This window comes from Mastacembelus armatus, chromosome 9 (assembly GCF_900324485.2).
Source record: "Mastacembelus armatus chromosome 9, fMasArm1.2, whole genome shotgun sequence".
Taxonomy (NCBI): Eukaryota; Metazoa; Chordata; class Actinopteri; order Synbranchiformes; family Mastacembelidae; genus Mastacembelus; species Mastacembelus armatus.
The window spans coordinates 15,047,407-15,070,382 of NC_046641.1; the positions used below are offsets into that span (position 1 = coordinate 15,047,407).

The 22,976-nt window shown below is 39.7% G+C and overlaps 1 protein-coding gene across 3 annotated transcripts; it reads right to left on the reverse strand.

Annotated features, from left to right (window-relative positions):
- Window positions 1-28: 28 nt before the first annotated feature.
- loxhd1b (lipoxygenase homology PLAT domains 1b) lies at window positions 29-15,677 on the reverse strand. Of its 3 annotated transcripts, none has more exons than XM_026321252.2 (35): window positions 15,543-15,677; window positions 14,986-15,126; window positions 14,765-14,900; window positions 14,206-14,366; window positions 14,023-14,109; window positions 13,680-13,815; window positions 13,429-13,583; window positions 12,820-12,980; window positions 12,632-12,708; window positions 12,331-12,527; window positions 11,704-11,872; window positions 11,025-11,185; window positions 10,584-10,905; window positions 9,901-10,052; window positions 8,991-9,124; window positions 8,683-8,822; window positions 8,396-8,500; window positions 8,166-8,294; window positions 7,906-8,070; window positions 6,803-6,984; window positions 6,608-6,724; window positions 6,245-6,407; window positions 5,869-6,023; window positions 5,575-5,784; window positions 5,371-5,497; window positions 4,862-5,070; window positions 4,442-4,627; window positions 4,207-4,334; window positions 3,797-3,914; window positions 3,161-3,338; window positions 2,650-2,835; window positions 2,185-2,355; window positions 1,916-2,048; window positions 1,515-1,670; window positions 29-1,435 (listed from the first exon to the last, which is right to left on the reverse strand). In XM_026321252.2, the coding sequence occupies exons 3-35, from the start codon at window positions 14,793-14,795 to the stop codon at window positions 955-957; spliced, it is 5,382 nt and encodes a 1,793-aa protein (XP_026177037.1). In that variant the 5' UTR covers window positions 14,796-14,900; window positions 14,986-15,126; window positions 15,543-15,677; the 3' UTR covers window positions 29-954. The 3 variants fall into 3 exon arrangements, with proteins under 3 accessions (XP_026177037.1, XP_026177035.1, XP_026177036.1); XM_026321250.2 differs by having other exon boundaries at window positions 11,680-11,872; XM_026321251.2 differs by lacking the exons at window positions 14,986-15,126; window positions 15,543-15,677 and having other exon boundaries at window positions 11,680-11,872; window positions 14,206-14,386; window positions 14,765-14,824.
- Between the last annotated feature and the right edge of the window lie 7,299 nt (window positions 15,678-22,976).

Genomic DNA, 22,976 nt, shown 5'->3' on the forward strand with positions numbered 1-22,976 from the left:
TAAACCAACTTTGTGATGTTATTTGGCATCTTGTCAAAATCCTTTATTTGAAAAATACTGTGGTGAAGTAACACTTTTGGATTTGTGAGAATGACACAGAAAGGCCAATTCTTGACATATACATATGTTAATCAGTTATTTAAAAAAAACTCATGCTAAAAGATGTTTGTTTAAATAAATGAATATTCAGTCAATTCATAATTACAACATAACCTCAAATATACTTGATCATCAAACATTTTCCTGTTAGATAAATCTTCAACAGGCTATCCAACCAAAAACTATCTGTAAATGTGATACACACTGTCACAATTTGTTTGTGGTATTTGTGCCAAAACTGTGTCAAGACTCATCAGGGACAATACTGGCCCCATTTCATGTTAAATTAAAGCCCATTTATTACCAGTTCTCTCCTTCACAGTTCTAAATGGACAATTTAAATATGATCACAAATGTAAACACAATATTCACAATTTTTAGTAATATAATTATTTAGAACCTGGATCCAGATAAGTGGCAGTAAAATCAATGGTTATGGCTAGCTGCCATTGTGTTTTTTTTATTGGACTATTGACAATAAGGAGAGCAAATTAAATGAGGTCTGCACTGAGGTGAAAATGCGTATCCTTAACAATCAAATAAACAAATGCTAAAAATAAGGAAACAACAATTTAAGATTACAATGTTTATGCTTAATTTTCAAATTGTACAAGAACTGATGGTGCAAATGGCTTTTTCTGACGCTAAAGAGGGACAACCTAAGCAGTTGGCACAAAACTAAAAATGTATCCATTTAAAGACTTTTAAGTTACATTCAGGTCTGTTCCTTTAACACTTTTTCCTCACACAGTTAATCTAAGGTTCATCTAAGGTGTAAAAAAAAAAAAAAGAAGAAAGAAACCAAAAAGCCGTGAAAGGAAATCCTCACCCACTCCTGTTTCATACATCATCCTTCTAATATCTGGGGTAGAGCACTCGCTGAATCTGCCCATCGGCCTTACGAGCGTCCAGCCACTTTCCACAGTAGAAAATGGTTGTGACTGAGTTGGCTGTGTTGGTCACCTCGATGCACTCTAAATACCACCCACCGCTGGAGCCGCTGTTGTCGTGCTCCACTTTGACCCTCAGCAGCTCCCCGAGGTCCAGCATCTCCAGAACAAAGCGGTCTGTTCGCCCTGACTCAAAAAGGTTGCGGAACTTATGGTGCAGATGACGCTTGCCGGAGTCACCGTTTACGCCATAGAGGGTGATAAAAACATTGGCATCTGTGCCGGCTGACTTGAAGTCCCCGGTGATGACTATGATTTCATACTTGACAGGAACCAGATTGCGAACTTTGCTTGCAAAGCTCTCGATGGACTTATAGCTCTCAAATGTCAAGAATTGGTCCTTTTTGGAGGCCAGAGGGATTTGTGCATCGCAGTGGAAGAAATACCTAAACAGGAGGGAAGGCCTGGAGTCACATCAACACCACCAATTATAACATAATACAGGTTTTCTGAGATTCCACTCACTTATTTCCCAGCTCCTTTTCTGTCACCACCACCTCCATAACATGCCAGAAAGCTTCATTCTTCACTTTTTTCCCATCTTTTGTTATGTGGCCAAGGCAGATGCTGGCAATCTCCCCCACATGTTTGGACGAGAACTCGAATATGTCAGTGGCACCGCTGTGAAAGGTCAAAAAACTTTTAACTAAAAGCAGAGTGTGATTCTGAGCAGTAAACAGTTAAAATAACAGGGAGCAATTATTTTGTGCATCTCATGGGATTAGCTCTCCTGAGAGCAGAGACTTGAAGAAAAGAAAGTTAAAAAGGGTAGGAAAACAAAACATGTGAAAGAGAGGAGCTTATGTAAGGCTACATAATAGGTTTTACCGTGAGCTGAGGCACCTAGACTCTCTTTGAAGACCTACCATTGGAACTTCTTTTTCTTGTTCTCCAGAACAAACTCTTTGGAACGGACTTTCCTTCCTTCCAGCACAATCCAGGCATTTTCTGTAGTGGAGGCGTCGTCTGTGTTAGCGGTTGTTGTGGCAATTTCATATTCTGTGACATGGCAGAGAAGACAGTCTCACTATAATTACTTCACATCTAGTAAAAGGTTATAATTAGCTGCATGTTTTCATCTCAGACCAACAAAGAGCTTGTGATATTATGCGCACAGTCCTCCATTTTTACTAACTGGTTTTGTCACTGAGGTCTATAGAGTCGTTGTTGGCACAGGCCAGCTCCCTCATGATCTGCCCGTCATCTTCATTTTTAGCCAACCAGCGGTCACAGGGGAACCTAAAGGTCTGGTCCATGGCCTCATCTTTCACATCGACATACTCCAGGTGCCAACCAGGACCAGGGCCTGTTTACAAGTGGAATTTCAAATAGTGAATTAACAATTTTCCCTTAAAAGAAAAAAAGAGAAAGTAAAGGAAAGTAAATGAAAGTAAAGTCTAACCTCAAGTTAATCAGAAACTGCACAATTAATGGATGAAATGACTTTACCTCCTACAGCTCATTATTTGTCTTGCTGGTCTCTAAAACCATCCTTATTAACATTGTTTACAAACAAATCATCCAATCCCACATCATCTACATCCCCCCCCCGGAGTCGGCCCATACTGGTTAGACACCCTGCTCCTTTTCTCCTCCTCACCTTTGTTATCGTGCCACACTCGGACCTTGGACAGTGTGCCCAGACTGAGCATGTCAGGAAATCTGAACACATCCTTTGTTTTACGCTCAAACTTGTTCCTGTTGGTGCTCTCTTTCAGAGCCAGTCCCCCAGTGTCTCCGTACTCCCCAAACACAATCAAAAACACGTTGGCGTCAGTCCCGGCACCTGAAATATCAGAGGCGTTTACTGATGAAGCACTTCATGATTGCTGCCATAGTAGGACATGGTTGCATCAGTCAGTAGTAATATGCTATTTCAATCTGTGTAGGCCAGATGCTTAAAGATGTTTCTTCATTGTTTGTTTTAGAAATCAAAGAAGAAAAGTAAAACTCTTTCTATCAGTTTACAAAACTCCTTCACCTTTATCTAAAGCTATAAATGTTGAACTGTATAATTAACAACTTAACAACCATATACGTTTGAATTAAACATACATTATTGAATATCGCTCACAGAGCCATTACTTGACTAGAAAACGCATGTGACCCACCTCCAATATCACTGGTCTGGACTTGGATGATGTAGGTCGTTTTCTCCACCATCTCCTCCCCGTCCACCACAGCTGCTAGCTCACACACCTTTGTCCTCTTTGGCCCTTTGGTCTTTGACAGCCAGTTCTCATAGGTAAATAGATAAACTTCCTCTGTGGTCAAATTCCGCATCAGGATCTAAAAACATTTATTGAAACATTTAATGCACCATCATGACAGTACAAATGTTTGAAAGCCTCATGCTTTACCTGGCAAATGTCATTGTTTAATCACACACCTTAAAATGACAAATGGCAGAGTCTTTAGTCTTTAGGGCTGCAGAAAATATCTAATTTGCATAGAGCTTGATTTTACATTTTTACATATAAGTTTAACTGCAGGTATTTGTTGCTTTTGCATTTTGCTACTGCTGTGGCTTCCTACTGAAATGACATTTTAAGATAGTGCAGTTCTCAGATGGCAAGAGCTGAGATTTTTATAACAACTTACATAATTAACATTTCCTTAGCAAGTTGTAGCAAGTTTCTCTGACCTGGATAAGAATTTCAGCTCTCAACTTTATTAAATCCTGTATTTTGAGAGCTGTTACCAGAAGTGTTGGTCCTTCTAAAAGGAGCCCTAGCAGTCTCTAATACCTTGTCAAGAAACCAGTCAGGACGACTCCCACTGCCGTCAATCCGAACTCTGATCTTCTTCAGAGGAGCAATGTCATCTATTTCTAAACTGAATGTGTCTTCTTGGCCTCTTTCAAACCTACATGGAGACAGTAGCTGATTAGCGTAGTACAGCTTAGTAGTACGTGGAACAGCTTATCTGCACCTCTAAAGCTCATTGATTAACACATTATATCTTCTTCAATCTGGTGTAAAAACATTTTCATGGAGATTTAATCAGTTGAAGTGGTTTTCTGAAGACTTGGTATCAGACAACTAGTGGAAACAGGGAAGTTACTGCTATGGGCTGAAATACAGTCTACTATGTGGTGGCTGCACCTTTATTTCCTAAAATATCTTACTACAACACACAGTGTTTTTGGAAAACAGACCTATCCCCATTTTTAGGCAGCAGCATTTCTTCTGTGGCCCCGTTGGCTCCAAACACGGTCAGAAAAATGTTGGTATCAGTCCCTGCGTACTGGATGTCACCTGTGACAACTGTGGCCGAATAAATAACCTACAATATACAGTAGACAATACAGACAGAACAGACAAATTCTGTTTTTATATAACATGCCTAGTGAATGTTTTCCAAGATATCATATTTTAGGTGCAGTGACTCACTTTGCGGATAATGTTGATCGTGTTGGAGTCAAGCACATTGAACAGTCTGGCAGTCAGACCATCTCCCCTGTCTTTAGCAAGCCAGCACTTACATGGAAAGATGTACTTGATACCTTTGGTTGGCACGGCAACCGATAGCTCATCCACCAACCAGCAGCTTTCTGGTGTGACACCGTTGTGGCCGAGCTGAAGAAGAGACAGACAGAGGAAAGAGAAGGGAGAGAAACAGGGGGAAGGTAGAACTGGGAATTGATATATCATTTGATTTAGGTTGATCTAGGTACCAGAAGGCATTGCTAGAATAAATTATTGCTGAGCTAGAGTGGCTTTATTTAAATTTTTAACATCAGTGCATCTGAGCTGGAAGCATAGAGGACACAGTTTCACAGATTTATCTACAGAGGCAGTCTAACTTCTCACTTCCACCCTCTTGATCTCTCCTACGTCAGTTCCATAACACACAAAGTGGTCCATGGCACCAGCTGTGAAGGAGTTCTTCCCCTCAGGCAGGTCCAACCACAGTCGGTCTGTCTCAACGTCATTAGGACCAATGATGATGATATAGACTCTTGCAGTAGTGCTGGCATCCTGGTCCATCCCCGTTGACAAGGTGAAGTGGTAGGGGATGACTGGGTGACAGAGAACAACTGGTTAAAGCACTTTTTGCTTATGTCAGACAGAAAGTAGGAGAAACTGGTTCCCTGACACAAAATCCTCCTACCTACATCTCTAAAACTCACCAATTAGCACATTACATCAGTTCAAACACACCACACATTTTTTTGTTTTTACACTTTGTACTTTTCTTTAGATTTTATCGTGTTAATTTGTGAACTTCTTCAAAGGTTTTCTCTGTCTCCGTTGCAGGAATAAACACTGTTCACATCATTCTCCATGAGAAAACATGAAGAAAAGTTCTGCAGACTTACTTGGACCATCTTCCACTGCTGCCACCTTCTTCTTCTTTTTCTTCTTGTTAGCATTTTTATCCAGCCCCAGTTTGGCCTGAGCCATCTTCTTGAAATGTGGATCTGTGTTTCTTTCACCCTCATACCCCTAAACCAGACACAGTCAAATAATTGATTAATTTGTTTCTCATACCTACTGCAAAGAGAAGAGTGCTTTCCCCCGACCTTGACAAAGAAGGTCCTCTCTATGCATTTGTCCTCTTTCTTTGTTGACAGCCAGCGCTCACACAGAAACATGTACACCTCTTCTGTTTCCACATCCAGCACCTCCACCTGGTCCAGGTACCAGTCGGCCCCCATCATGGAGTTGTCGTGACGAATACGAATCTTAAACACTTGCCCCAGATCCACAGCCTCCATAGAGAACTTGTCCACCTGAGAGTCAGAGAGAGCGCATCACAGTTTGATACCTTTAGAAACAGAAATGTGACAGAACATGTCACACCTTTCCCCACATACCTCTCCTCTCTCAAACTTGTTCTTGTTGTTCTCAGATTTGGCAAGTTTGCGCTCTCCTGTATCTCCCAGGTCTCCGTAGATAGTGATAAAAACGTTGGCATCAGTTCCTGCTTTATACATGTCACCTGTCCGCACAGAGACCTTGTACGTGTGAGCTGTGAGAGAAAATAAATAAAATAAATAAAATAATTTGAACAATAAAAATTGAACCCAACAATGTTCATACTATATATAAAATAGTCTAAAAACAATAAAAAATCAAATTTGATTTGAGACTTATTTTACATTAAAAACACAAGATTACAAATATGTATGTAAAATAAAAACAATAAATATACTTTATGACAATCTGCCACTAAATTTTAGATAAACCTACTTTCCAATGCATCTTCCACTTCTGTCTCAGTCGTTTTCAGAGTCCCATCCCTGAGCAGTTTTTGTGTGATAATGTCTGAGGGCACCAACTCCCTCACTGTCTCACCATCATCTTCGGATTTGGCCAGCCAGCGCTCACACGGGAAAATGGTAGTTTCTGAACCCTGCCATTAAAAAGAGACAAATCCCCAAACTGGGTCCTACTGTGTCTGTCTGACACTGAAGAAAAGCATCTGTTTCTGAGAGATGCATGAGCCAAACGGTGTTCAAGTATTAAGCTCTTAATACTTTAATAAGGGCACAGGCAAGGAAACTCTTGATGCTCTTCTTTGTGCAAGTGTATTCTGAAGTGGGTTTTAATTACCTTTCCTTTCCTGAGCTGTCGTCTGATCTCTACTCTGTCAAGGTACCATCCTGGGTTGGTGCCCCTGTTGTCGTGTCCTATCCTGATCTTTTCTATAACATCACCAACATCCTCCAGCTGGGACAAGCAAAGACAGTGTTTGCATATATGTTTTGTATTGTGTGCATATCTATTTTCATATATAACAACACTCACCTCCACAATAAACATGTCCTCAGCTCCCCTCTCAAAGTACAGACGTCTCTCTCTCTTGTTGACACACAGGTGTTTCTGCTGTGTGCACACTCCCTTACATCCATACAACGTTATAAACACATCTGCATCTGTCCCCGCACTGAACACATCACCGGTGTATATCTTTATCTCATAAGGCACAACTGAAAAGTCAGAAGGTAAAAGGTGACTAAAGTCAAGACTTTTTAATTGGTTCTGCAATATTTTAGATTTTCATGCAACCCTAATTATGAGAAGAAATGTACACATTGTAAATAGACCTGCAGAATATATATATACCACTGTTTGGTTGGATGGATGTAGTTAGCTGCTTTAATTATTGTGTGATCACCAAAAAATACTAAACGTTGCATTTTCTAAATCTTAGAATGATCCTTTTAAATCTACATAGGGAGCCGGTCTCCTTTCAATGAGGCAGCCATATTGCGGCACCATGTTCCTACAGTAACCCAGAATGGACAAACTAAGCACTGGCTGCGGATCTTGTTTTGCTTTAAAGCTGTAGGCCACTATGCCCTCCCCTCCCTTGCAGCAGGTAGCATTCTGTAATCTCACCAATAGATGCCACTAAACTCTTCATATTTTATATAGTAGACCTTTAAAAGCCCCCTTTCCTTTGTGCTTTCCTTTTCTGGGATTTATTTTTTTTATAATTCATTAGATGATCATAATCACCTGCTGCAGAAAGAAGAGAGGCAGGGTTTACTTATGCATGAAGACTGTATGGAGTGTGTGTAGATATGGTCACTGACCTCATCTTAAATTTCATTTCCTTTGCGTCTCAAGAATGAAAATAAACTAGGCATTATGAATGTAACAGTATCAACGCCTGCAGTGTTCAGCTGTTGCATGTGTAGATTAAGAGGTGGAGCCACCACAGCAAAAATGAAAGCACTTGTTACAGGAGTCAGTGTTCTGACAAGCACCCTTTTTAAATACATTTAATGCTAATTTTTTCACACTTGTAGCTGAATAAAATTTTACCTAAAAGACTTTTCGAGAAAGATTTGCATTACTACTCTCACTAATGGATTTGAGTACTTCTTTCATGATAGTTTGCTTACATGGCGTGTAGAGTTCAGTTTGTAACTCAGCAGGATAGAGATCCCTCACTATTGCCCCATCATCCTCTCCTTTATCTAACCAGCGGCCACATGGGAAGCATAGTCGCTGTCCCTGTGAGGGGGCGTCAATCTTGATCCAGTCCAAGAACCAACCAGGTGAACCCCCTGATTGTGGGGAAAAGTTATATGTTTTTCAGTTCCATATATTGCACTCTATACAACTGCTTATTTTTTGCTTGTAGAGCCATTTCTTTCCATACCTGAGTTGTCATGTCCAATCAGAATCTTTTGCAGGTCTCCCAGGTCGACCGCCTCCACAGTGAACTCATTGATCATCCCCCTTTCAAACTTATTCTTATAGGTTTTACAAGCTTTTAGGTTAATGATCCCTGTGAGTGACAAACATTTTTTATTCAGATTGGTACCATTTAGCCAATAACAATAAGCTGCCACAACAATGCCATGATGATGACAAGGTACAGTGTCTCACCTGTGTCATCATTTTCCCCAAACAGAATGGCAAAGACATTGGCATCAGTTCCGGCATGCTTCTTTTCACCGGTTTTTATTTTAAGAGTATATGTAGTAGACATAGCTGTAAGATCAATTTAGTCAGAAGTCAGAACTGTCATCTTTCTCATCTACATAGTAATACATGAGTCCCTCCTTGCTCTCATCTACTCCTAGATGTTTCACTAGCACTTAGATAAATACTTCAACAGGACTCCCTTTTATCTCCCTCTACAAAGACATGAGCTAGTTTTGAAGCTGTGTTACATTTCTGTTCAAGCCCTAGAGTGGCGCTTGTCCCCTCCTCATCCTTCCTCATGAAAGCCTCGTCCACAGGCACCAGCTCCCTTGCTATCTGCCCATCATCCTCATCCACTGCAAGCCAGCGGTTACATGGAAAATAGTACCTGCAAATTCCAAAAAATACCTCTGATCAACAGTAACACAAAGATGATCTGTTATTCACTATTGGAAGATTACATGCATTCTTTAAAGCACATTTGGATATATTCTTTCTTTTTGAAGAGTGAGTCATTAAACAAAATCCACACAAACGATATGGTGGTTTCACCTACGTTGTATCATCCTTCATGTCCACAATCTCGACACGATCCAGGTACCAAGATGAATGAGCATGGGTGTTGTCATGGCGGATTCGTAGCTTTTTTAGAGGACCCAGATCAATAGCTGTCACGATGAAAACATCCTCCTGCAACATACATCAACTGGAGATATTTTTTGGTCCCAGACAGTAATTTTTAAAGTATTTTTTGCCTCTCTTTGACAGTTCAAAGTAAAGAGAGAGGAAATATAGGGTGGGAGTGAAAGGGGATATTGCATGCAAGTATCCAGATCCTCTACATAAGCAAATGACAAGTCATGTTATCAAGCAGAGAAGTATTTTCAACAGGATAGTATCAAAAAGTAAAGGTACTTATGTAGAGTGACCATTTTTCACATGATTAAATCATAATTATTAATATTGAACTACATTATATTGAGAGCATTTGGTTTTCTTCCTTCTAATTTACTCACCTACAACCTCAGTGTTAAACATGTAAATGAATTAACAACACTATGGCAATGTCAGCAAAAACTTAAATATTATAAGTGTAATTAAAAAAAGACTATAAGTGGAGTGGAAGCTGTAATAAAGTAGGTCCACAGGTTTGGATGAGGAAGTGAGTTGAAGTAGGACAGGTTGAATAATATAGATTTCTCAGAGCTCCTCCCAGTCACAGCTGGTTTGCCTGAGGAATAGCTTCTAATCTTGTCAGAATACACCCACACACACACCTTGGTGCAAGGCTCATGTTGCTTGGAAGTGCTTGAGTCTTTGACTAACTGCTGGTTACTTTTCAGCAAGATACTCTTTCAGGCAAATGACAAATTGAATATATCAATATGAGACCTCCAGGCTCAAACAAACTGCTGAAAAATGACTTTTATCTAGCTGACCCATGGAGTAATGGTCATCCACCATACCTGCCCACGCTCAAATTTGTTGATGTTGTCAGAGTTCTTTAGAAAGCGCTCTCCAGTGTCTCCGTTTTCCCCATAAATATTAATGAAGACATTGGCATCAGTCCCAGCTCCCAGCATGTCACCGGTGAAGATGCAAACTTCATAGGTGCTGACTGTTAGATAATAAAGGATACATTTATAACATCTCTTTAATCATTACAAACTCTTTCTCAAAAAATAATTTAAATCAAACCAGGCATCAAGCCCGAGTTACAAGATATACTATAAACATGGAACAACAAAAAGAAAATGTAAAAATTTAAATAAATAATAATAAATGACAATAATAGATAAACATTTATTTCTCGACTCTATGCAATGATATTTTACACAAGAAATCTGATTTAAGAGTATTGAAGACAATGCCCTGGAGATATGGAAAACAGGAAAAATATAAAGCAGTTTGATTCCTGCTGCATGTTATTAAAATTTCATTCAGTAAATCTTTGGTGCGTTTTTGGTGAGGTATACAAGGAGACAGGTTTGACTGCAGTTTTGTTTTGTTTTTCCAGCTCTCAACTGCCAAGAAAATGAAATCATGTCATCCAACATGAGCTCAAATGTTGGAAGATCTTTTCTTGGCATTCAGCAGTTCAACAGTTCTCTCTCTGAACAAGTCCTACATTGCAGTCAGCTATATTTACCTTCCAGCTCCTCTGAATCCTCAGGTTGCAGCTCCACCACCAGCTCGCCGTCCTCCTCTCCTCCAGCCAGCCAGCGTGAACAGGGGAAATGGTAGGTCAGCACCACCTCCTGCATCTCTTCTCCTCCCTCCTCATCCTCATCCTCCTCATCTTTCTTTTTTTTCTTCTTTTTCTTCTTGTCTTCCTTTTTCTTCTCCTTGGGCACCAAAGCCATGATAAGATGTTTGACATCCACTGCCTCCAGGAACCAGCCAGATCCAATCCCTGAGCCATCGTGACCGATTCGGATCTTGAAGACTTTTCCTACATCTTTGGCCTCTATCTGGGGTACAGTTTTAATATTTCACGTCAAAATGTAACATCTGGAGATTAATGTTTTTCTTTGACACTTACATTTAGAGATGCATTTTGGAGCCACTGAAAGCATGAAATCTTTGATACCTTGAATATTTCTGTTGTGTTCCGCTCAAAGTTGTTGGATCTGCTTTTGAGGGTGACAACCTCTGTCTTCCCTTTGTCCCCATAGATCTGGATGAACACTCTGGCATTGGTACCAGCAAACATCATATCTCCCGTCACTACAGTGATTTCATAGTTAATCACTAGAAAATAGAAATTAACAAAAGGTCAAAGAATATTCAAGTTATTTTTGGTCAGTCATAGTGTTGTATATATGCAACATATATACAGAACATGTGCATGTACGAATTTACAGTATGTGTAAGGGCAGGCATAACAAATTACAGTACATAAGAATGAAGAATATTCAACAAAGTAGAGCTCAGCAGTCTATGAAAAAAGTCATAAGCAAAAATAAACCAGCTTAAGAATAACTCAGTTTGGCAAAAATTCTTTGGAAAATGTGAAGTGTGTGAAATGTGAAAAAATGTGTGAAGTAGAGCAGTTTTTGAAATAATCTCAAGTTTTATATTTTAATTGAAATGTTCCCTAGATTTTAAAATGCAGTCTTTATAAAAAGATTCAAAATTTATCTTGTGGTCCAATACCATTTACAAAGTACCACACTGCCAGCATACATCCACCATGTGGCATGCACCTTCTTCATATGGGGTAAGAGTATGTGAAAGTTGCCTACATTGTTCAACGTCCAGGATCTCACTTGGGTAAATCTCCACCTCTGTCTTGCCGTCGGCCTCATCTTCGCACAGCCAGCGGTCACTGGGGAACATGTATTGCTTTCCCTGGACTGGAACCATAATCTGAACGCTGTCTAAGAACCAGCCGGCCCTCATGCCTTCGTTGGTGTGTCCAATCAGGAGACGGTTGATCTGGAATAAGATTAAATCAACTCATGCTTGGATGAAGCTGAATGAAAGATAGGGATACTGCTAATGACAGTCTTTGTTAAATCCTAATCTACAAATAGTCACCATTTACAGGCTGGGAGTCATCTCAGGAAACGGTTTAATATGTGTATATTTTTCATATTTGCATTTTAGAACTGCTTTCTATCTTTTCAAGATTGCTGTATAATAATTCAACTTTTTAGATTACTCTGTTTTTTCTTTTATTCCTTGAAACAAGAGCAAATGTAAAAACAAAGTCATTTCCTTTAGGGACCAATAAAGTTGTCGGAATCTGAACCCAAAGCACCTGACATGTACAGTATTATTTGGACATATGAAAACTCTTCGATTTTGTGCTTTCGATAAGTAATGTCTAATGCTACCGGTACTATCAACATGAAATGTGTGACATCAACATGTTTTTGCCTCCACTGTGTCACCTGTCCAATATCAAGGGTTTCCACTTTGAAGATGTCAATGCGGCCCACTTCGAAGTAGTTCCCTAGATTGTTGGCAGAGACCACCAGCATCATTTTACCAGTGTCGCCTTTCTCTCCATAGAGCTTGACAAACACATTTGAGTCTGAGCTGCCGCCGGAGATGTTGCCTGTCTTCACCGCTATGTGAAAGTCAATGTCTGACACACACACACAGACACAGACAAAGATAAGCATCACCTATCAAAGGGATACAAGTCAAAATTCAATGGATGAATAATTTATAGATGTATTTAGAACTTACTGTAAAGACGTTGCCCATCTGAGAATGGCACCAGCTCTCTGACAATCTGTCCATCGTCCTCGTTGCGGTCTAACCACCTGCTCAGCACAGTAAATGAAACAATGATTACATACACAGAAACATGTGTTTGTGGTTGTAAAAACTGCTTGGTCCAGTTTCTTTCTCTATTGTCATTGAGACTGATTCACCTGTTGCAGGGGAACTCTACAGCTTGGGCCTCAGCCTGTCCCTCCTCTCTGACAATCACTTTATCAAGGAACCAACCACAACCGCCACCTTTGCCATTATGTCCAATCCTCACCCTGCGGATCTGCCCGATGGCCACTGCCTCGATGATAAACTCATCCAGCTGAAAAGCCAAAAAAAAAAAACCAAACCTTAAGTAACATCAGCTTTGAATTGCCTTGCTAATTGCCTTGTTAAACAGCGGCATGTGTGTGTGTTGAACAACTAACAGCTAACCAGCATTGTGATTATTTAATGTATCTTTCCTTTATTTGTGCTTGATTAAGATAGATTACCAACCAATCAGTTAATGCCTGATTATTGGGTTCACAACCAGTTAGAAACAGATGCCCAACTTGGTCATCACTTTACATTTACACTTTGCATTTGCTAACTGGGTTAATTAGAAAGACACTGATCTGTGAATGGCTCCAGATAAAAGAATACATTCACTCCTTGTTAACTGAATAGAGATTTGTCATCAGCCTAATAAACAGAAAGGAGAACGAGAATTCATTTTTTAAACTAAGATTTCCATGAAGCTCTAACAGTGATAGTATGAATGTACCCACATTTCCTTTCTCAAACTTGTTCATGCTGTTTTTGCAGTTGACCAACAGCCGATCTCCGGTGTCTCCCTGGTCGCCAATCAAATTAAGGAAAACTGAGGCGTCTGTGCCACTGCCGCTGACGGTCCCTGTGCAAACTGTTACTCTGTACTTGATCACTGCAGAACAGAATGACATACATGTTTATATCCTTCTCTACTATTGGCAAAGAGGATTTTTGGCACCACATGGTGAACACAGGTGCATGTACACACAGGGCAGTGGCTCAGCGATTAGATCTCCGCTGGCAGGTAGCTCCCTCACAACCTCATTATCATCTTCATTAGTGTCCAGCCAACGCTCACAAGGAAACGTATACTTTTCCTTTGTTAATGACTTCATCAGTGTGGCCTAATGCAAGAAAAAAATTGTCATTTCATTCAAGTGTTGAATAACTGGCTGAAAATGATTAATATTAATTATTAATATTAACATTTGTTCTTCATCTCAAGAATAGGTACAGAAACAAATACTGGTTCATTCCAAATGCATACACATACAAACTGGGCTAATTTAAGTTATATGAAAGATTAACAGATTATATGATTGTTTCCTCACTTTGCTGAGATGCCATCCTGTGAAAGGACTTCTCTTCTCGTGCCAGATACGAAGTTTGGTAAGTTTTCCCAAATCAGGCAGCTCAACCTGTGAGTTTATATCAAGATAAAAGCATGTCATTTACGCAGGCTTGTAATCTTAATAGGTGAATTTTTACTGTCTTACTGAATTTATGTTACTTGCCATAAATTTGTCCACTTGACCCTGTTCAAAATTGTCAGTTTTGTTGTCCAGTCTGATCTCGTCTGACTTGCCCTTCTCTCCGTACACCTGGAAGCAGACATCTGCATCGGTTCCCGCATTGGGCAGGTCTGACGTCCAGATCCACAAGGACCAGGGGTGCTCTGTGGAGAACCAAATCATCCTATCTTCATCATTTGCTTGTTACTGCGACTGAATGATAGATGTAGCTCTTCTTTTCTCCTGTACTGTTGATGAATGGACTTTTCAAATGTGGTGGACAAAAGCAGCTCAGAAACTTTCTGCACTCTGCTGAAACAGTTTGTGCACCAGAAGAAAACAAATATAGTACATAATATATTGGAGATATTGGACCTTCACTAACAATAGGAAAAGTAGCACATTAAAATAAAAAAATGTACATAGAATATTGAGTAGCAAGTCAGCAAGTGGCAGATACATATGATTAAGTTTTGAATGGCTTTGCTCAGTGATTCAGGAAATAAAATATTGCAATTTACTGCTGCTGCTGATTAACCATAATTACTGTCATTCAACTTACTCTTCTGTCTCTTCTGCCTGAGTGAGACCATCTCATAGAGCTCTCTCTCTATCAGCCCATCTCCCTCCTTCTCATCCAGCCATTTACTGCATGGAAAGGTCTGCTCTATCCCCGTGAATGGACAGTACACTACCACCTGCGAAAAACAGTGATTCAACTCGATTTATTCACAGTAACTTAGCAAACTCTGCTGTTTGCATGTGCATGCATGTTGAGTGTACCTTCTCGCAGTACCACCCAGGACTGACTCCTTCATTGTCGTGTCCAATGGTGACTCTGCTGATGGGACTGAGGAGCGCAGCAACCTCGACATTAAAGATGTCTGTCAGGCCTCGCTCAAACCGTCCTCCCACCAAAAACACCTAGAGATCAAATTAAACTTAAATCACGGTTCATCCAGACGAACCCACGAAAGTTTGTATGCATTTGCATTTATTCCTTTGGGTCTAATTGTCTGTAGTTGGGAGAAGACACAAGGTAATACATTGTGCATCAAACCAAAAAAGCAGCATATGCACATGTTTCATCAACACAAAGAGATGCACCAAAACTGACCACAGTGTTTGCACAACATATTTTTAGTGGTAAAGGGCAAAAACACCAGCTGACAGCTGAGCATCAAAAACGTCACTAAGATAAGAAGAAATTATTAAGGATTACTATTAGAACAAGTATTTCACTTAAGTAAAAATGATAATTGCAACTATGAGATTTAAAAAAAAAAAAACAAAAAAAACTATTAAACTCTTCTGTTTCTTGTTTATGGTGTGTTCATTACCTTGCCACTGTTCTTTATGCCTTTTGATCCATGCAGCACGATGTGGATTATGGAGTTAGTTCCAGCACCTCGGATGTTTCCTGTCACAATCTGGACGTTGTACACAATACCTGGTGGGTAAAGTTACAAGTCAGGTCACTCAATAACAACATCCACACTCCCACAAGAGCTGAGCAGGAACCAGGTCAGCCAGATCTAATCACTGAGAGCCTGATCTAGGAGTTAATGATTACACAGCAGAATGTTGGTCAGCTTAATAAATTGGAGTGAATAAGCAACAGGAATTAGCAAATAATCTATTCCTATTAAAAATGAAGTATATTCTTGGCATTTACATTCTTCATAAGCGAATTTCATGCTAACCTGTGGGCTGAGTCCCCCCCACCAAAACATCCCTCTGGATCTTCCCATCATCCTCATCCATGGCAAACCAACGATTAATGGGAAATTCATACACTGTTTTGTTACCCAGATCATCCACAATTACCTGTATAACACGGGAAAACAAGAAAATATTAACATATTATAAGCTACATTTGATCTGTTGTACATGTTGTTAGAAAGCTACAGTAAAGCAATGTTTGAGATGATGCTGCATAATTGGTCACACTGACGACGGCAAAAATCCCAATCTGTCATCACACCTGGACATAAAGACTGGATTGCTGTAGAGGGCAGCACAAGCCACGTGAAATGCAGGATATGATTCATTAATGTTGTCACTGCTGGTCTGTGGTGTCTGACTGACTCATCTGTTTGTTGTAAGGCAATCCCTTAATGGGGCACGGTTTCCCTTTACACAGACGGTAGAATGACGACATTTTGTGTGCGTGAGATTGTGCCTGCATGCGACTGGCCGAACTCATCTCTTAGCTGTGCACACTGTATGTGTTGGGGGGGAGCAGGGACACCAGTAGATGAGAAGACAGAGGAAATAAGAAGATCACATGTCTTAAGTACCTCTGCAGAGGCAGAACTGAGAATGAGTTACAGTAGGACGCAGATTCATGTTTCAAGATAAGACACTGTAAAGCCCTTAAGTTACATATGATGTAATAAATGAAAGTTAACACATCATCTGTTCACAATTTATGAATGAGCATTAGTTTTAGAGAACTACGTCTAAATTTCTGTTACGTGTTGGTGGTGTGCTGAGAAGGAGAGGCGTAGGACCCAGGTGCAGGATAAGAAAATGAGGCTTTAGTTCCTCCTGGGAATACAAGGGCTCAGAGAAAACACAAAATGTAACCAAGTGTAATGGTATAATTGTTACCTCAACAACAAGACGCACAATAACCATTTGCAATGCTTCCACAACACTCAAGGGGAAGCAGAGCACATAGGGGAAGAGACAAAGGGTAATTGAACACAGGTGATACTACTTGAGGTAATCAACTCAAAGCTGCCAGGGACCAGTGCAGGGGGAAAAAATGAGTCTTCACACAGTAAAGGTCCCCGACAGGAAGTCCCAAAGGAGAATCATGACAATTTCTAAAGAAGCGCAGTCTTGTAAACCACACCTGTCTCGGCTGGTTTGCTTTCTCACCTTGTCCACAAACCATCCTGCTGAGGAGCCTTTGTTATTATGGCCAATGGTGATCCTCCTAATTTTGCCCAAGTTTGGGGCCTCAATGGTGAACTTGTCCTCCGTGCCTTTTTCAAAATTATTTTTGCCATTGTCAAGCCGCCTCTCCCCTAAAATAAAACAACAAATGTATTTTATCAGCTAAATTTTCAAAGAACAAACTACACCATAACTGGAATTTGGTCTGGGAAAAAGTTACCTATTTGACAAAATGTGTCAAGGACCCATTTGTTACCTGCTACACCCCAATTACCTGTGTCTCCAAACTCCCCAAAGACGTTGATGAAGACATCCGCATCTGTTCCACTGCCTTTTACGTCTGCAGTAAAAACACTCACAACATACTTATTATCTGGAAAAAAAGAGAAAAAAAACTTTTAAAGTACAGTTCAGAAAACAAAGCTTGAAACAAAACTTTGAAATACTTTGAGCTACTTGCCACCAATGTGTGAGTAAAAATAATAATTTGATTGCGATTCATTTAATTAAACACTGATGGAAATAAGAATGTTACGAACACTAACATCAAGGAATTAGTTACATAATACTTTGGTGCATTTAGACTCATATCATCATACAGTGTACATACATTTGGGTACGTCCATGGGGTCCATGCTGCCCAGAAGGAATCTGACGTGAAGGCCATCTCCCTCCACTTTACTCAGCCAGTTGTTACAAGGAAAATAGAACCTCAGGTGCGGCCTAATCACATCCATCACCACAACTCTGTCCAGAAACCAGCTGGAGTTTAAGCCGGTGTTGTCATGCTCAATCCTGGAGCATCAGGACAAGAAATAATGTGTTGATAAATCAGTCTAACACTTGATAACAAATTAGGGTAGAAAAGAAATCTGACCCAAAATAAATCATACCCCATTTGTGTTATAGTGAATAGCATAAGTCACATTTAATACAATAACAAACAATACCTTATCTTTTTTATAGGTCCAACATTGTGAGTTCTAATTCTGAACACATCAGTTTTGGCCCTTTCAAAGGCTGTGCAACTCCTGAAATCACAGAGTGGTAAAAATGTAAAAGCCATCCTGAATATCACATATTTTCACTTATTAAATTTGCATGAAACAAATCTAGTATAACAATAACAATCATTCCACATTCATAATGAAACAAATCACAGCTCATAATCTTTCACAACCATCACCACAACATGCATGGAGATGTAAATACCTCTTCTCTGTGCTGGTAAAAAGGAGGGGAAAAAAAACATATACATTTTTAGTTTAAGCAAGAGGACATACCCAGTCAAATACAGGGCACAGTTTGGCTTAAATCCAAATGATCCAATTATTCTTAAAGAGGACTTACTTGCTAGCCAGGTGGACTTTGGGAGTATTGCCATATTCTCCAAAGAGAGTGATAAACACGTTGGCATCAGTGCCTGCTCCTCTCTCGTCACCAGTGATGGTCACCACCTCATACACTACAGGGTTTAAAGGTCAATATACAGTCATGGACAGATTAAACATCCCTGGGTACAGGCATGGAAAAAGCCCTTCACCTCTCACGCACAGGAGCGGGACACACAGGCAATTAACAATGTGTGTGATAGGGAGAAGATGAGTTCTGTTCACTATGGCTTTAAATGGGATTTTTACAATTAAGAGTGACAGCCAAACTTTAGAGGATGTCCTTATTAGGACGTGAAACAGCCCAGTATAGAGAGATCAGTGAGTGGCAGGTGTCATATAGCTGTAGGTTGAAGATAACATACTGACGATACATGGATACTGCTTCACTCAGTGTAACGTTACCATGAACATCAAACTCCAGCATGGACGCATTACTGCTGGACGCATTACACTCAGAATCCTGTAATTGCAATGAAGGATTCACCTCTCCCATGGGTGTCAGATATCTCTTCTCAAATATAACTTACATCAACTTTTCCTTGAATAAAAGGCATAAAACAACATATTCTCTCTACAAACATTGTGCGTTTTTTACCTATAGGTTTAAATAAAAAAGTTTGCTTTACAGTACCTTTCTTTTTGTGATACTCATCCTCGTAGTTCTCCACCCTTTCTGGCTCGTAGTTGCGAAGCTCATTCTCATAAATTTCAACATAATTTTCAACCTTTTTCTTCTTGCCTTTCGTCTTCTTGGTGTCCTCGTCACTATCTCCCTTCACTGAACCTTTCTTCTTCTTGTCTTTCTTTTTCTTTTTCCCTTCATCTTCATCCCCAGCTGTGTGTTCTTCTTCTTTCTCTGAGTTCTTCTTGGACTTTTTGTCTTCGCCTTTGGATTTCTTATGTTTTGAGCCCATCTTGTCTTTGGCCCAGGACTTCTTTGAACCTTTCTTGGTGGTCTCAATCACATCAGGGAGTTTTTCCCTTCTCTTTTTACTCTTGGAGATGTTATTATCTTCATTGTCAGTATTTTGCGACTCATTGCTTAACTCATGATCGCTCTCCTCTTTGGCTTTCTTTTTATCTTCAACCTTTTCTTTCTTTCTTTCTTTTTTCTTGGTGCTCCTCACATCTGGGTTTGATATGTCAGAATCGTATCCTTCTCCATCTCTGTCTTTAAGCTTCTTTAATCTTCCAGCATCTTCTGACTCACTCACCTGCTTTCTTTTTTTCCTGAGCTTTGGGTCCTGATCCTCTGAGTCCTCGTCATCTACATCTTTGGTTTCCTCCTCCACTCTCTGTCCTGTTTTTTTCTTTTTCGTGGGCATCTTTAATTTATTTACTACCCTGTAACCGTAACCGATTGCTGTGTGTTCAGGTGAAACATGATTAAAATGACCTACGATTGCACAGGAATGACCAAGTGGCAGGACAGGTCCAATTCAGAGCTCACAGACTGCTACCTGGGAGGTGCCTGGGAAAGCCTCTTTCTTGACCTACAACAATAGCCAATGCTCTGACCTCATTAAAAATGATACTCTGTGTGTTGTCACCTGACAAGATGAGGAAACCCTTTCTGGGAATGGAGAGCTGCTGGGATATTATTTATGGATATTATTTATCTTGCTTGGGATAGTTTCTGGAAAAAAAACTACAAAATAGGTATTCATGCCTCTCTGCAGCTAGCTAAGGTGGCACTTTATTAGATACTTGACTGACAAATAATGAACAGCTTAAAAAGACAAAATGTACATGTGCATTATGCTGAACCCTATATTGCAAATCAAGGTAAAATATTTTAGTTATTTGTTTATTTATTTTTACACATTTGATGTTATAATAATTTTTAAGGAGAAATTCTGGCATAGTTTTAAGGACAAATTTTATTTCATTAGCTGAGAAAATATTTTCCCTTATGTTTTCAGAGGCCTTTAAATGCCATTTGGAAAATCCCCAGCAGGTTGTCATATGTGTTTTATGGCTTCTGTCTAGCCACTTTACCATAAAGGCCTGACTGATGCTGAGGTTCTCCCATCACTGCCGAAGATTTCTGCTTATATACTGCTTGTAAACTGTAATTTGTTGTTTTGTTTTGGGTTTTTTTTTTTTTTGAGGGGGGGACTAAAAATCCTGCAAATGAGAGAAAAAAACCTGTGTAATATTTATTGAAGTCAGCAGAGGGAGACATCTTCATTTGCATCAAATTGTATTATTCCTTGCAAATAGATTTATTCAACAGAGGATGAACAGTGGTTGTATCATTCAGAATATGAAGATCTTGTCAAAATGCAAACAGCCTATTTTCCTTACTAGTCATACATTTGATGTAAATTCATACAGTCTCAGTACCTTATAATGCTCAGTAAACAAAAGACAAAAAATCCAAAATATGACAGCAAATAGAATATACTAGCTATATTGACAAATATGCGAAAGGTTGTACATATGTAATATAGCAACTGTGAATACTGACTATTACAAAATAATGGTTCATCCTGTAGACTACTCATTTTCTGTCTGGACAATTGTTTTTGGCTCCACTTTTTGCCATGTTTGCTTTGGCTGTACAGTACACATTTTGCCTGGCATGATGTCTTCAGCCACAATGAATCCCTGGATGCTCTTCCTCTTCCTTGTCGACATCTTCCTCCTTCTGTTTCCCTCCCCTGCCTCCCCCTCTCCCTCACTCTGTACAGTGCTACAATACCACTGATTCATCCAAACTGGGAGAGTTTGGATGAATTTCTCAGCGCTCTATTAATGTTTTTTTGTTTTTAGTAGAGCTTAACCAAAATTGTGCTGAACATAGACTAAACAGGGTTTTGAGTCCAAACTCAGTTTGGGTGGTAGTATTTATAAAGGACAGGGCACCTGCTACCCACTGGCCCTGCTCTGTAGCTTGTCTTGTGGATATGACTGAAGTACATCAGTGATCTGTGCAGGAAAAGGCGTTTCATCAAACTTTTAAAGACCTTCGCCCTGATAATCTGATAAAGATGCTGCCTTCAGTAAATCAGGAGAGTTATCAAGTCCTTTCAGATTAACAGAGAAGAAAGCATTTTATTCCACAGAAGCGCAGATAGGTTGTCATGGGCGTGTATGTCCACAGGGTCCAGATGCTGGACTTCAGACACAGCATTTATCTGTAGTTTCTTTGAATGCAGATTGAAAGGGTTTGAACCCCAAAGCTCATGTAAATCAGTCAAGCCATCTTCCTTGAAGGGTCGCTCTTTGGAACAAACTGCTGCAGGCAATCATTAAAACCAAATATTTGCAAGTTAGCTCACATAGCTGTAAACAGATAATATAACAGAAACAGTTTTTGTGTAGCACCTCTGATAAACAACATGTAGCTCAAAGTGTCTTTGGATTGCATGAATAAAACATTTTTTAAATTTAAAGCGGAAAATGATTTAGAAGTTTTCTAAAACCCAAAACACTCATGGAAAATTAGGCAACATCATCATAATAAGGCAGTTAAAGCTAAAATTGGGCACACAGGTACCAAAACAACACAATTTTCCTTAAACACAATAGAGTTACATTACAACTTCACATGGGTAGCATCAAATTTTAAATTGTTTCAAGATTTTTCCTAAAGGAATCTGTAGATTGCTTGGCTAAAATCACACCTTAAGGGCAATTCAGACTCTGATACTATCCTTTTAAATAAAACATTATTTTAATGGAAAATGAGGAAACACAGTAACATCTTTCTAGATTACCTATACAGATTGTAATGAAGATCCACAACACTCATTACAACACACATAAGCAACTCTTAGAAACAACATGACTGACTGTGATTTGCTTTGCAGATATAGACATCAAGGAGTGATGTCAACTCCAGTGGAAGTTTGAAAAATCTCCTGTCTGCCATGCTGACTGCAGGTCCTTTCATGGCTTTTCGATTCTAAGCTTAATTGGTTTCCCAAAGCTAAAGATGCTTATTTTCTATCCCACCCAGAAGGATGACACTCTGCAAAGGCTCCCAAAACAAACACACTGGAGGGTCTGACAGTTCACGCAGGATGCACAGAAGGAAATGAATAGGAAATAGCATGTCACAGCAGGATACGTGAGGAACACAGTCACTGTCGTGTTGCTCAGCCAAGAGTCCTGAGAGTCCATGATTGTGGTCAAATTATGTTATCACAAGGAGATCAGATTGTGATGAAACCTAAACACTGATTTATTTGACAAGGTCAAGGTGATTTGTCCCTTCTCACAGTACATTGTCTGTGTGCTGGTTATGCAACACAGAAAGAGGTCACAGTAGTGGTCATAGTATTAACTCTGTGGTCAACAGGTGACATAGCAAGACATGAGTGAGTTATAATTCATGGCCAAATAAACAGTCAAACAAAAAGCATTTTTTTGTCCCTTTCTCTATTAAACACATGCATACTTACACTAGGCAGTTTGTAATGATAAATAAAAGTTCATTTAACAGGAGCTGATCACTGCACACATTTACAT

What these genes read in the sequence shown, in the direction of transcription:
- loxhd1b (XM_026321250.2), bottom strand. Translation starts at nt 14,795, where the DNA reads ATGGTCTCACTCAGGCAGAAGAGACAGAAGA. An exon ending in GTCAAGTGGACAAATTTATG is followed by an intron (nt 14,110 to 14,205) that starts GCAAGTAACATA and finishes ATAAACTCACAG; the next exon opens with GTTGAGCTGCCTGATTTGGG. An exon ending in GATTGGACATGACAACTCAG is followed by an intron (nt 8,071 to 8,165) that starts GTATGGAAAGAA and finishes CCCCACAATCAG; the next exon opens with GGGGTTCACCTGGTTGGTTC.